At 41.8% G+C, this 15,172-nt stretch overlaps 1 protein-coding gene across 5 annotated transcripts in view; it reads right to left on the bottom strand.

Moving 5' to 3' along the window:
- ikbkg (inhibitor of nuclear factor kappa B kinase regulatory subunit gamma) overlaps positions 1–15,172 on the bottom strand; it is an 89,227-nt gene that overhangs the window by 16,669 nt on the left and 57,386 nt on the right. For 3 of the 5 annotated variants that reach the window (XM_046344828.1, XM_046344826.1, XM_046344827.1), the window contains exons 8-9: positions 14,143–14,258; positions 11,188–11,412 (exon numbers count right to left, since the gene is read on the bottom strand). In XM_046344828.1, coding sequence (XP_046200784.1) covers positions 11,188–11,412; positions 14,143–14,258 — 341 coding nt within the window. The remainder of the gene's footprint in view (positions 1–11,187; positions 11,413–14,142; positions 14,259–15,172) is intronic. The other 2 variants (XM_046344830.1, XM_046344829.1) reach the window with 1 other exon arrangement.

Raw genomic sequence — 15,172 nt, 5'->3', positions numbered from 1 at the left:
TATGGTGAGGTCTCTCAGTATGGTGGTAATATGGTATGGTGATAATATGGTATGGTGAGGTCTCTCAGTATGGTGATAATATGGTATGGTGATAATATGGTATGGTGATGTCTCTCAGTATGGTGATAATATGGTATGGTGATAATATGGTATGGTGATAATATGGTATGGTGATGTCTCTCAGTATGGTGATAATATGGTCTCTCATTATGGTGATAATATGGTCTGGTGATAATATGGTATGGTGATAATATGGTGATAATATGGTATGGTGATGTCTCTCAGTATGGTGATAATAAGGTATGGTGATAATATGGTATGGTGATAATATGGTATGGTGATAATATGGTATGGTGATAATATGGTATGGTGATGTCTCTCAGTATGGTGATAATATGGTATGGTGATTATATGGTATGGTGATAATATGGTCTGGTGAGGTCTCTCAGTATGGTGGTAATATGGTATGGTGATAATATGGTATGGTGAGGTCTCTCAGTATGGTGATAATACGGTATGGTGATAATATGGTATGGTGATAATATGGTATGGTGATGTCTCTCAGTATGGTGATAATATGGTATGGTGATAATATGGTATGGTGATAATATGGTATGGTGATAACATGGTATGGTGAGGACTCTCAGTATGGTGATAATATGGTATGGTGATAATATGGTCTGGTGATAATATGGTGATAATATGGTATGGTGATGTCTCTCAGTATGGTGATAATAAGGTATGGTGATAATATGGTATGGTGATAATATGGTATGGTGATAATATGGTATGGTGATGTCTCTCAGTATGGTGATAATATGGTATGGTGATTATATGGTCTGGTGATAATATGGTCTGGTGATAATATGGTCTGGTGATAATATGGTCTGGTGATAATATGGTCTGGTGATAATATGGTGATAATATGGTATGGTGATGTCTCTCAGTATGGTGATAATAAGGTATGGTGATAATATAGTATGGTGATAATATGGTATGGTGATAATATGGTATGGTGAGGTCTCTCAGTATGGTGATAATAAGGTATGGTGATAATATAGTATGGTGATAATATGGTATGGTGATTATATGGTATGGTGATTATATGGTCTGGTGATAATATGGTCTGGTGATAATATGGTCTGGTGATAATATGGTCTGGTGATAATATGGTCTGGTGATAATATGGTCTGGTGATAATATGGTCTGGTGATAATATGGTCTGGTGATTATATGGTCTGGTGATAATATGGTCTGGTGATAATATGGTCTGGTGATAATATGGTCTGGTGATAATATAGTATGGTGGTAATATGGTATGGTGATAATATGGTATGGTGATAATATAGTATGGTGGTAATATGGTATGGTGATAATATGGTATGGTGAGGTCTCTCAGTATGGTGGTAATATGGTATGGTGATAATATGGTATGGTGAGGTCTCTCAGTATGGTGATAATACGGTATGGTGATAATATGGTATGGTGATAACATGGTATGGTGATAACATGGTATGGTGATAACATGGTATGGTGATAATATGGTATGGTGATGTCTCTCAGTATGGTGATAATATGGTATGGTGATAATATGGTATGGTGATAATATGGTATGGTGATAACATGGTATGGTGATAACATGGTATGGTGAGGTCTCTCAGTATGGTGATAATATGGTATGGTGATAACATGGTATGGTGAGGTCTCTCAGTATGGTGATAATATGGTCTGGTGATAATATGGTATGGTGATTATATGGTATGGTGATAATATGGTATGGTGATAATATGGTATGGTGATAATGTGGTGATAATATGGTATGGTGATGTCTCTCAGTATGGTGATAATATGGTCTGGTGATAATATGGTCTGGTGATAATATGGTCTGGTGATAATATGGTATGGTGAGGTCTCTCAGTATGGTGATAATATGGTATGGTGATAATATGGTATGGTGAGGTCTCTCAGTATGGTGATAATATGGTATGGTGATAATATGGTATGGTGAGGTCTCTCAGTATGATGATAATATGGTATGGTGAGGTCTCTCTGTATGGTGATAATATGGTCTGGTGATAATATGGTCTGGTGATAATATGGTGATAATATGGTATGGTGATGTCTCTCAGTATGGTGATAATAAGGTATGGTGATAATATAGTATGGTGATAATATGGTATGGTGATAATATGGTATGGTGAGGTCTCTCAGTATGGTGATAATAAGGTATGGTGATAATATAGTATGGTGATAATATGGTATGGTGATTATATGGTATGGTGATAATATGGTCTGGTGATTATATGGTATGGTGATTATATGGTATGGTGATAATATGGTCTGGTGATAATATGGTATGGTGATAATATGGTATGGTGATTATATGGTCTGGTGATAATATGGTCTGGTGATAATATGGTGATAATATGGTATGGTGATGTCTCTCAGTATGGTGATAATAAGGTATGGTGATAATATAGTATGGTGATAATATGGTATGGTGATAATATGGTATGGTGATAATATGGTATGGTGAGGTCTCTCAGTATGGTGATAATATGGTATGGTGATAATATGGTATGGTGAGGTCTCTCAGTATGGTGATAATACGGTATGGTGATAATATGGTATGGTGATAATATGGTATGGTGATGTCTCTCAGTATGGTGATAATATGGTATGGTGATAATATGGTATGGTGATAATATGGTATGGTGATAACATGGTATGGTGAGGTCTCTCAGTATGGTGATAATATGGTATGGTGATAATATGGTATGGTGATGTCTCTCAGTATGGTGATAATATGGTATGGTGAGGTCTCTCAGTATGGTGATAATATGGTCTGGTGATAATATGGTATGGTGATTATATGGTATGGTGATAATATGGTATGGTGATAATATGGTATGGTGATAATGTGGTGATAATATGGTATGGTGATGTCTCTCAGTATGGTGATAATATGGTCTGGTGATAATATGGTCTGGTGATAATATGGTCTGGTGATAATATGGTATGGTGAGGTCTCTCAGTATGGTGATAATATGGTATGGTGATAATATGGTATGGTGAGGTCTCTCAGTATGGTGATAATATGGTATGGTGATAATATGGTATGGTGATAATATGGTATGGTGATAATATGGTATGGTGATAATATGGTATGGTGAGGTCTCTCAGTATGGTGATAATATGGTATGGTGATAATATGGTATGGTGATAATATGGTCTGGTGATAATATGGTCTGGTGATAATATGGTATGGTGATGTCTCTCAGTATGGTGATAATATGGTCTCTCAGTATGGTGATAATATGGTCTGGTGATAATATGGTCTGGTGATAATATGGTATGGTGATAATATGGTATGGTGATAATATGGTCTGGTGATAATATGGTATGGTGATAATATGGTCTGGTGATAATATGGTGATAATATGGTCTCTCATTATGGTGATAATATAGTCTGGTGATAATATGGTATGGTGATAATATGGTATGGTGATAATATGGTATGGTGAGGTCTCTCAGTATGATGATAATATGGTATGGTGAGGTCTCTCAGTATGGTGATAATATGGTCTGGTGATAATATGGTGATAATATGGTATGGTGATGTCTCTCAGTATGGTGATAATAAGGTATGGTGATAATATAGTATGGTGATAATATGGTATGGTGATAATATGGTATGGTGAGGTCTCTCAGTATGGTGATAATAAGGTATGGTGATAATATAGTATGGTGATAATATGGTATGGTGATAATATGGTATGGTGAGGTCTCTCAGTATGGTGATAATATGGTATGGTGATTATATGGTATGGTGATAATATGGTCTGGTGATAATATGGTATGGTGATAATATGGTATGGTGATTATATGGTCTGGTGATTATATGGTCTGGTGATAATATGGTCTGGTGATAATATGGTCTGGTGATAATATGGTCTGGTGATAATATGGTCTGGTGATAATATGGTGATAATATGGTATGGTGATGTCTCTCAGTATGGTGATAATAAGGTATGGTGATAATATAGTATGGTGATAATATGGTATGGTGATAATATGGTATGGTGATAATATGGTATGGTGAGGTCTCTCAGTATGGTGATAATATGGTATGGTGATAATGTGGTGATAATATGGTATGGTGATGTCTCTCAGTATGGTGATAATATGGTCTGGTGATAATATGGTCTGGTGATAATATGGTCTGGTGATAATATGGTATGGTGAGGTCTCTCAGTATGGTGATAATATGGTATGGTGATAATATGGTATGGTGAGGTCTCTCAGTATGGTGATAATATGGTATGGTGATAATATGGTATGGTGAGGTCTCTCAGTATGATGATAATATGGTATGGTGAGGTCTCTCTGTATGGTGATAATATGGTATGGTGATAATATGGTATGGTGAGGTCTCTCAGTATGATGATAATATGGTATGGTGAGGTCTCTCAGTATGGTGATAATATGGTATGGTGATAATATGGTATGGTGAGGTCTCTCAGTATGGTGGTGATAATATGGTATGGTGATAATATGGTATGGTGAGGTCTCTCAGTATGATGATAATATGGTATGGTGAGGTCTCTCTGTATGGTGATAATATGGTCTGGTGATAATATGGTCTGGTGATAATATGGTGATAATATGGTATGGTGATGTCTCTCAGTATGGTGATAATAAGGTATGGTGATAATATAGTATGGTGATAATATGGTATGGTGATAATATGGTATGGTGAGGTCTCTCAGTATGGTGATAATAAGGTATGGTGATAATATAGTATGGTGATAATATGGTATGGTGATTATATGGTATGGTGATAATATGGTCTGGTGATAATATGGTATGGTGATAATATGGTATGGTGATTATATGGTCTGGTGATAATATGGTCTGGTGATAATATGGTGATAATATGGTATGGTGATGTCTCTCAGTATGGTGATAATAAGGTATGGTGATAATATAGTATGGTGATAATATGGTATGGTGATAATATGGTATGGTGATAATATGGTATGGTGAGGTCTCTCAGTATGGTGATAATATGGTATGGTGATAATATGGTATGGTGAGGTCTCTCAGTATGGTGATAATACGGTATGGTGATAATATGGTATGGTGATAATATGGTATGGTGATGTCTCTCAGTATGGTGATAATATGGTATGGTGATAATATGGTATGGTGATAATATGGTATGGTGATAACATGGTATGGTGAGGTCTCTCAGTATGGTGATAATATGGTATGGTGATAATATGGTATGGTGATGTCTCTCAGTATGGTGATAATATGGTATGGTGAGGTCTCTCAGTATGGTGATAATATGGTCTGGTGATAATATGGTATGGTGATTATATGGTATGGTGATAATATGGTATGGTGATAATATGGTATGGTGATAATGTGGTGATAATATGGTATGGTGATGTCTCTCAGTATGGTGATAATATGGTCTGGTGATAATATGGTCTGGTGATAATATGGTCTGGTGATAATATGGTATGGTGTGAGGTCTCTCAGTATGGTGATAATATGGTATGGTGATAATATGGTATGGTGAGGTCTCTCAGTATGGTGATAATATGGTATGGTGATAATATGGTATGGTGATAATATGGTATGGTGATAATATGGTATGGTGATAATATGGTATGGTGAGGTCTCTCAGTATGGTGATAATATGGTATGGTGATAATATGGTATGGTGATAATATGGTCTGGTGATAATATGGTCTGGTGATAATATGGTATGGTGATGTCTCTCAGTATGGTGATAATATGGTCTCTCAGTATGGTGATAATATGGTCTGGTGATAATATGGTCTGGTGATAATATGGTATGGTGATAATATGGTATGGTGATAATATGGTCTGGTGATAATATGGTATGGTGATAATATGGTCTGGTGATAATATGGTGATAATATGGTCTCTCATTATGGTGATAATATAGTCTGGTGATAATATGGTATGGTGATAATATGGTATGGTGATAATATGGTATGGTGAGGTCTCTCAGTATGGTGATAATATGGTATGGTGAGGTCTCTCTGTATGGTGATAATATGGTCTGGTGATAATATGGTGATAATATGGTATGGTGATGTCTCTCAGTATGGTGATAATAAGGTATGGTGATAATATAGTATGGTGATAATATGGTATGGTGATAATATGGTATGGTGAGGTCTCTCAGTATGGTGATAATAAGGTATGGTGATAATATAGTATGGTGATAATATGGTATGGTGATAATATGGTATGGTGAGGTCTCTCAGTATGGTGATAATATGGTATGGTGATTATATGGTATGGTGATAATATGGTCTGGTGATAATATGGTATGGTGATAATATGGTATGGTGATTATATGGTCTGGTGATTATATGGTCTGGTGATAATATGGTCTGGTGATAATATGGTCTGGTGATAATATGGTCTGGTGATAATATGGTCTGGTGATAATATGGTGATAATATGGTATGGTGATGTCTCTCAGTATGGTGATAATAAGGTATGGTGATAATATAGTATGGTGATAATATGGTATGGTGATAATATGGTATGGTGATAATATGGTATGGTGAGGTCTCTCAGTATGGTGATAATATGGTATGGTGATAATATGGTATGGTGATAATATGGTATGGTGAGGTCTCTCAGTATGGTGATAATATGGTATGGTGATAATATGGTATGGTGATGTCTCTCAGTATGGTGATAATATGGTATGGTGATAATATGGTATGGTGATAACATGGTATGGTGAGGTCTCTCAGTATGGTGATAATATGGTATGGTGATAATATGGTATGGTGATAATATGGTATGGTGATGTCTCTCAGTATGGTGATAATATGGTATGGTGATAATATGGTATGGTGATAACATGGTATGGTGAGGTCTCTCAGTATGGTGATAATATGGTATGGTGATAATATGGTATGGTGATAACATGGTATGGTGATAATATGGTGATAATATGGTATGGTGATGTCTCTCAGTATGGTGATAATATGGTATGGTGATAATATGGTATGGTGATAACATGGTATGGTGAGGTCTCTCAGTATGGTGATAATATGGTATGGTGATAATATGGTATGGTGATAACATGGTATGGTGATGTCTCTCAGTATGGTGATAATATGGTATGGTGATAATATGGTATGGTGATAATATGGTATGGTGATAACATGGTATGGTGAGGTCTCTCAGTATGGTGATAATATGGTATGGTGATAATATGGTATGGTGATGTCTCTCAGTATGGTGATAATATGGTATGGTGATAATATGGTATGGTGATAACATGGTATGGTGAGGTCTCTCAGTATGGTGATAATATGGTATGGTGATAATATGGTATGGTGATAACATGGTATGGTGAGGTCTCTCAGTATGGTGATAATATGGTATGGTGATAATATGGTATGGTGATAATATGGTCTGGTGATAATATGGTCTGGTGATAATATGGTATGGTGAGGTCTCTCAGTATGGTGATAATATGGTATGGTGATAATATGGTATGGTGATAATATGGTATGGTGAGGTCTCTCAGTATGGTGATAATATGGTCTGGTGATAATATGGTATGGTGATAATATGGTATGGTGATGTCTCTCAGTATGGTGATAATATGGTCTCTCAGTATGGTGATAATATGGTCTGGTGATAATATGGTCTGGTGATAATATGGTATGGTGATAATATGGTATGGTGATAATATGGTATGGTGATAATATGGTCTGGTGATAATATGGTCTGGTGATAATATGGTATGGTGATAATATGGTCTGGTGATAATATGGTGATAATATGGTCTCTCATTATGGTGATAATATAGTCTGGTGATAATATGGTATGGTGATAATATGGTATGGTGAGGTCTCTCAGTATGGTGATAATATGGTATGGTGAGGTCTCTCTGTATGGTGATAATATGGTCTGGTGATAATATGGTCTGGTGATAATATGGTGATAATATGGTATGGTGATGTCTCTCAGTATGGTGATAATAAGGTATGGTGATAATATAGTATGGTGATAATATGGTATGGTGATAATATGGTATGGTGAGGTCTCTCAGTATGGTGATAATAAGGTATGGTGATAATATAGTATGGTGATAATATGGTATGGTGATAATATGGTATGGTGAGGTCTCTCAGTATGGTGATAATATGGTATGGTGATTATATGGTCTGGTGATAATATGGTCTGGTGATAATATGGTCTGGTGATAATATGGTCTGGTGATAATATGGTCTGGTGATAATATGGTCTGGTGATAATATGGTCTGGTGATAATATGGTGATAATATGGTATGGTGATGTCTCTCAGTATGGTGATAATAAGGTATGGTGATAATATAGTATGGTGATAATATGGTATGGTGATAATATGGTATGGTGATAATATGGTATGGTGAGGTCTCTCAGTATGGTGATAATATGGTATGGTGATAATATGGTATGGTGAGGTCTCTCAGTATGGTAATAATATGGTATGGTGATAATATGGTATGGTGATAATATGGTATGGTGATGTCTCTCAGTATGGTGATAATATGGTATGGTGATAATATGGTATGGTGATAACATGGTATGGTGAGGTCTCTCAGTATGGTGATAATATGGTATGGTGATAATATGGTATGGTGATAATATGGTATGGTGATGTCTCTCAGTATGGTGATAATATGGTATGGTGATAATATGGTATGGTGAGGTCTCTCAGTATGGTGATAATATGGTATGGTGATAATATGGTATGGTGATAACATGGTATGGTGATAATATGGTGATAATATGGTATGGTGATGTCTCTCAGTATGGTGATAATATGGTATGGTGATAATATGGTATGGTGATAATATGGTGATAATATGGTATGGTGATGTCTCTTAGTATGGTGATAATATGGTCTGGTGATAATATGGTCTGGTGATAATATGGTCTGGTGATAATATGGTATGGTGAGGTCTCTCAGTCTGGTGATAATATGGTATGGTGATAATATGGTCTGGTGATAATATGGTATGGTGATAATATGGTCTGGTGATAATATGGTCTGGTGATAATATGGTATGGTGATAATATGGTCTGGTGATAATATGGTCTGGTGATAATATGGTCTGGTGATAATATGGTATGGTGATGTCTCTCAGTATGGTGATAATATGGTATGGTGATAATATGGTCTGGTGATAATATGGTCTGGTGATAATATGGTCTCTCAGTATGGTGATAATATGGTATGGTGATAATATAGTATGGTGATAATACGGTATGGTGATAATATGGTATGGTGATAATATGGTATGGTGATAATATGGTATGGTGATGTCTCAGTATCGTGATAATATGGTATGGTGATAATATGGTATGGTGAGGTCTCTCAGTATGGTGATAATATGGTATGGTGAGGTCTCTCAGTATGGTGATAATATGGTATGGTGATAATATGGTATGGTGATAATATGGTCTGGTGATAATATGGTATGGTGAGGTCTCTCATTATGGTGATAATAAGGTATGGTGATAATATGGTATGGTGATAATATGGTATGGTGAGGTCTATAATTATGGTGATAATAAGGTATGGTGATAATATGGTATGGTGATAATATGGTATGGTGAGGTCTCTCAGTATGGTGATAATATGGTATGGTGATAATATGGTATGGTGATAATATGGTATGGTGATAATATGGTATGGTGATAACATGGTATGGTGATAATATGGTCTGGTGATAACATGGTATGGTGATAACATGGTATGGTGAGGTCTCTCAGTATGGTGATAATATGGTATGGTGAGGTCTCTCTGTATGGTGATAATATGGTATGGTGAGGTCTCTCAGTATGGTGATAATATGGTCTGGTGATAATATGGTCTGGTGATAATATGGTCTGGTGATAATATGGTATGGTGATAATATGGTATGGTGATGTCTCTCAGTATGGTGATAATATGGTCTGGTGATAATATGGTCTGGTGATAATATGGTCTGGTGATAATATGGTCTCTCAGTATGGTGATAATATGGTATGGTGATAATATGGTATGGTCTCTCAGTATGGTGATAATATGGTCTGGTGATAATATGGTCTGGTGATAATATGGTCTGGTGATAATATGGTCTCTCAGTATGGTGATAATATGGTATGGTGATAATATAGTATGGTGATAATACGGTATGGTGATAATATGGTATGGTGATAATATGGTATGGTGATGTCTCAGTATCGTGATAATATGGTATGGTGATAATATGGTATGGTGAGGTCTCTCAGTATGGTGATAATATGGTATGGTGATAATATGGTATGGTGAGGTCTCTCAGTATGGTGATAATATGGTATGGTGAGGTCTCTCAGTATGGTGATAATATGGTATGGTGATAATATGGTCTGGTGATAATATGGTCTGGTGATAATATGGTCTGGTGATAATATGGTATGGTGAGGTCTCTCATTATGGTGATAATAAGGTATGGTGATAATATGGTATGGTGATAATATGGTATGGTGAGGTCTCTCAGTATGGTGATAATATGGTATGGTGATAATATGGTATGGTGATAATATGGTATGGTGATAACATGGTATGGTGATAATATGGTATGGTGAGGTCTCTCTGTATGGTGATAATATGGTATGGTGAGGTCTCTCAGTATGGTGATAATATGGTATGGTGATAATATGGTATGGTGAGGTCTCTCAGTATGGTGATAATATGGTATGGTCTCTCAGTATGGTGATAATATGGTATGGTGATAATATGGTATGGTGATAATATGGTCTGGTGATAATATGGTATGGTGATAATATGGTATGGTGAGGTCTCTCTGTATGGTGATAATATGGTATGGTGATAATATGGTATGGTGAGGTCTCTCAGTATGGTGATAATAAGGTATGGTGATAATATGGTATGGTGATAATATGGTATGGTGAGGTCTCTCAGTATGGTGATAATAAGGTATGGTGATAATATGGTCTGGTGTCTCAGTATCGTAATAATATGGTATGGTGATAATATGGTAATAACCAGGCGGTCTGTCTAGGTTGTGTGTGTACCTCTCTTCAGTAATAACCAGGCGGTCAGTCTTCAGGGCGGTCTCCAGGTTGTGTGTGTGTGTGTGTGTGTACCTCTCCTCAGTAATAACCAGGCGGTCAGTCTTCAGGGCGGTCTCCAGGTTGTGTGTGTGTGTGTGTGTGTACCTCTCCTCAGTAATAACCAGGCGGTCAGTCTTCAGGGCAGTCTCCAGGTTGTGTGTCTGCAGCAGTAGTTTGTCTACCGTCACAGAGTGCTGCTTCCTCTGTTGTTCCATCTCTCTCTCTGATGCTGCCAACGCCTCCAGAGTACTGCTCAGCCTGCACACACATCATATTATAAACACAAACACTTGTGAAGGGTCACAGCCCTCTGACAGGACTCCCCCTAGGCCACACCCCTTCCCTCTGACAGGACTCCCCCTAGGCCACACCCCTTCCCTCTGGCAGGACCCCCCTAGGCCACACCCCTTCCCTCTGGCAGGACCCCCTAGGCCACACCCCTTCCCTCTGACAGGACCCCCTAGGCCACACCCCTTCCCTCAGACAGTTCTCCCCATAGGCCACACCCCTTCCCTCAGATAGGACTCCCCCTAGGCCACACCCCTTCCCTCTGACAAGACTCCCCATAGGCCACACCCCTTAGGCCACACCCCTTCCCTCAGATAGGACTCCCCCAGGCCACACCCCTTCCCTCTGACAAGACTCCCCATAGGCCACACCCCTTCCCTCTGACAGGACTCCCCTAGGCCACACCCCTTCCCTCCACACCTGTTCCCACACCCTAATCACCTCCCTCTCCGTCCAGTTCAGTTCATGCTTTGTGAGGCCATGAGGCAGCCCTCTCCTTTAATATGATGAAGGGCTCTTTGTTATACTTTTGGAGAAATGTCCTAAATAATATATTTGTTGCCCTTGGTTCTCGGCGGCAAAACCCCCACCTCAGCCGCCGTTAAACCCCCACCTCAGCCGCCGTTAAACCCCCACCTCAGCCGCCGTTAAACCCCCACCTCAGCCGCCCCGTTAAAAACCCCCACCTCAGCCGCCGTTAAACCCCCCCCACCTAAACCCCCACCTCAGCCGTTAAACCCCCACCTCAGCCGCCGTTAAACCCCCACCTCAGCCGCCGTTAAACCCCCACCTCAGCCGCCGTTAAACCCCCACCTCAGCCGCCGTTAAACCCCCACCTCAGCCGCCGTTAAACCCCACCTCAGCCGCCGTTAAACCCCCCCACCTCCGTTAAACCCCACCTCCGCCGTTAAACCCCCACCTCAGCCGCCGTTAAACCCCCACCTCAGCCGCCGTTAAACCCCCACCTCAGCCGCCGTTAAACCCCCACCTCAGCCGCCGTTAAACCCCCACCTCAGCCGCCGTTAAACCCCCACCTCAGCCGCCGTTAAACCCCCCCACCTCAGCCGCCGTTAAACCCCCACCTCAGCCGCCGTTAAACCCCCACCTCAGCCGCCCCGTTAAACCCCCACCTCAGCCGCCGTTAAACCCCCACCTCAGCCGCCGTTAAACCCCCACCTCAGCCGCCGTTAAACCCCCACCTCAGCCGCCGTTAAACCCCCACCTCAGCCGCCGTTAAACCCCCACCTCAGCCGCCGTTAAACCCCCACCTCAGCCGCCGTTAAACCCCCACCTCAGCCGCCGTTAAACCCCCACCTCAGCCGCCGTTAAACCCCCACCTCAGCCGCCGTTAAACCCCCACCTCAGCCGCCCGTTAAACCCCCACCTCAGCCGCCGTTAAACCCCCACCTCAGCCGCCGTTAAACCCCACCTCAGCCGCCGTTAAACCCCCACCTCAGCCGCCGTTAAACCCCCACCTCAGCCGCCGTTAAACCCCACCTCAGCCGCCGTTAAACCCCCACCTCAGCCGTTAAACCCCCGTTAAACCCCCACCTCAGCCGCCCCGTTAAACCCCCACCTCAGCCGCCGTTAAACCCCCACCTCAGCCGCCGTTAAACCCCCACCTCAGCCGCCGTTAAACCCCCACCTCAGCCGTTAAGCCCCCACCCGTTAAACCCCCACCTCAGCCGCCGTTAAACCCCCACCTCAGCCGCCGTTAAACCCCCACCTCAGCCGCCGTTAAACCCCCACCTCAGCCGCCGTTAAACCCCCACCTCAGCCGCCGTTAAACCCCCACCTCAGCCGCCGTTAAACCCCACCTCAGCCGCCGTTAAACCCCCCCACCTCAGCCGCCGTTAAACCCCCACCTCAGCCGCCGTTAAACCCCCACCTCAGCCGCCGTTAAACCCCCACCTCAGCCGCCGTTAAACCCCCACCTCAGCCGCCGTTAAACCCCCACCTCAGCCGCCGTTAAACCCCCACCTCAGCCGCCGTTAAACCCCCACCTCAGCCGCCGTTAACCCACATTCCTGTTAATGAGCTGCTACTACTTTGTCATGTTTGCACCTTTGTTGTGTTCTTACTGTGTTTCCCTCCTGCCAGACCACCACATCCTTCCTAATCTAACGGCCTTACAAAACCTCCATTACAGTCCACGGTGGCAGTAACAGTCCTGCACCTAGCTTACAGTCCACGGTGGCAGTAACAGTCCTGCACCTAGCTTACAGTCCACGGTGGCAGTAACAGTCCTGCACCTAGCTTACAGTCCACGGTGGCAGTAACAGTCCTGCACCTAGCTTACAGTCCACGGTGGCAGTAACAGTCCTGCACCTAGCTTACAGTCCACGGTGGCAGTAACAGTCCTGCACCTAGCTTACAGTCCACGGTGGCAGTAACAGTCCTGCACCTAGCTTACAGTCCACGGTGGCAGTAACAGTCCTGAACCTAGCTTACAGTCCACGGTGGCAGTAACAGTCCTGCACCTAGCTTACAGTCCACGGTGGCAGTAACAGTCCTGCACCTAGCTTACAGTCCACGGTGGCAGTAACAGTCTAAACAGGGGTTTGGGACCTGGATTGTCTGCATACGACAAGGTGTGAGCTCCCTGAGATGGCTGAAGCCTAGTTTAGAGTCCATGGTAACAGGGGTTACCCTAACCCTAGGCAATGCTTTGAGAGTTAACACACAAACATGTTTTCATACTTGTCGTCCAGTATGTTGCGGTCCTGCTGACTCTGCTCCAGACAGCTCTGTCTCTCTCTCAGCTCACCCAGAAGAGACGTCACCTGGGCCTTCAGCGCCTCGCCATCCTTAGCCAGCTAAACAAACAACAGACACAACACACACACAGAGAGAGAGCTGTTAGAGAGAGCTGTTAGAGCGAGAGAGAGCTGTTAGAGCGAGAGAGAGCTGTTAGAGCGAGAGAGAGCTGTTAGAGCGAGAGAGAGCTGTTAGAGCGAGCTGTTAGAGCGAGAGAGAGCTGTTAGAGCGAGCTGTTAGAGAGAGCTGTTAGAGCGAGCTGTTAGAGCGAGAGAGAGCTGTTAGAGCGAGCTGTTAGAGCGAGAGAGAGCTGTTAGAGCGAAGAGAACTGTTAGAGCGAGAGAGAGCTGTTAGAGCGAGAGAGAGCTGTTAGAGCGAGAGAGAGCTGTTAGAGCGAGAGAAGCTGTTAGAGCGAAAGCGAGAGAGAGCTGTTAAGCGAGAGAGAGCTGTTAGAGCGAGAGAGAGCTGTTAGAGCGAGAGAGAGCTGTTAGAGAGAGCTGTTAGAGCGAGAGAGAGCTGTTAGAGAGAGCTGTTAGAGCGAGAGAGAGCTGTTAGAGAGAGCTGTTAGAGCGAGCTGTTAGAGCGAGCTGTTAGAGCGAGCTGTTAGAGCGAGCTGTTAGAGCGAGAGAGAGCTGTTAGAGCGAGCTGTTAGAGAAGAGCTGTTAGAGCGAGCTGTTAGAGCGAGCTGTTAGAGCGAGAAAGCTGTTAAGCGAGAGCTGTTAGAGCGAAGAAGCTGTTAGAGCGAGAGCTGTTAGAAAGCTGTTAGAGCGAGAGCTGTTAGAGCGAAGCTGTTAAGCGAGAGAGAGCTGTTAGAGCGAGCGAGAGCTGTTAGAGCGAGAGAGAGCTGTTAGAGCGAGAGAGCGAGAGCTGTTAGAGCGAGAGAGCGAGAGCTGTTAGAGCGAGAGAGCGAGAGCTGTTAGAGCGAGAGAGCGAGAGCTGTTAGAGCGAGAGAGCGAGAGCTGTTAGAGCGAGA

Source organism: Oncorhynchus gorbuscha, linkage group LG03, assembly GCF_021184085.1.
Source record: "Oncorhynchus gorbuscha isolate QuinsamMale2020 ecotype Even-year linkage group LG03, OgorEven_v1.0, whole genome shotgun sequence".
NCBI lineage: Eukaryota > Metazoa > Chordata > Actinopteri > Salmoniformes > Salmonidae > Oncorhynchus > Oncorhynchus gorbuscha.
Note: the sequence above shows the minus strand (reverse complement) of the source record. Positions and strands in the feature narration are given on the sequence as shown.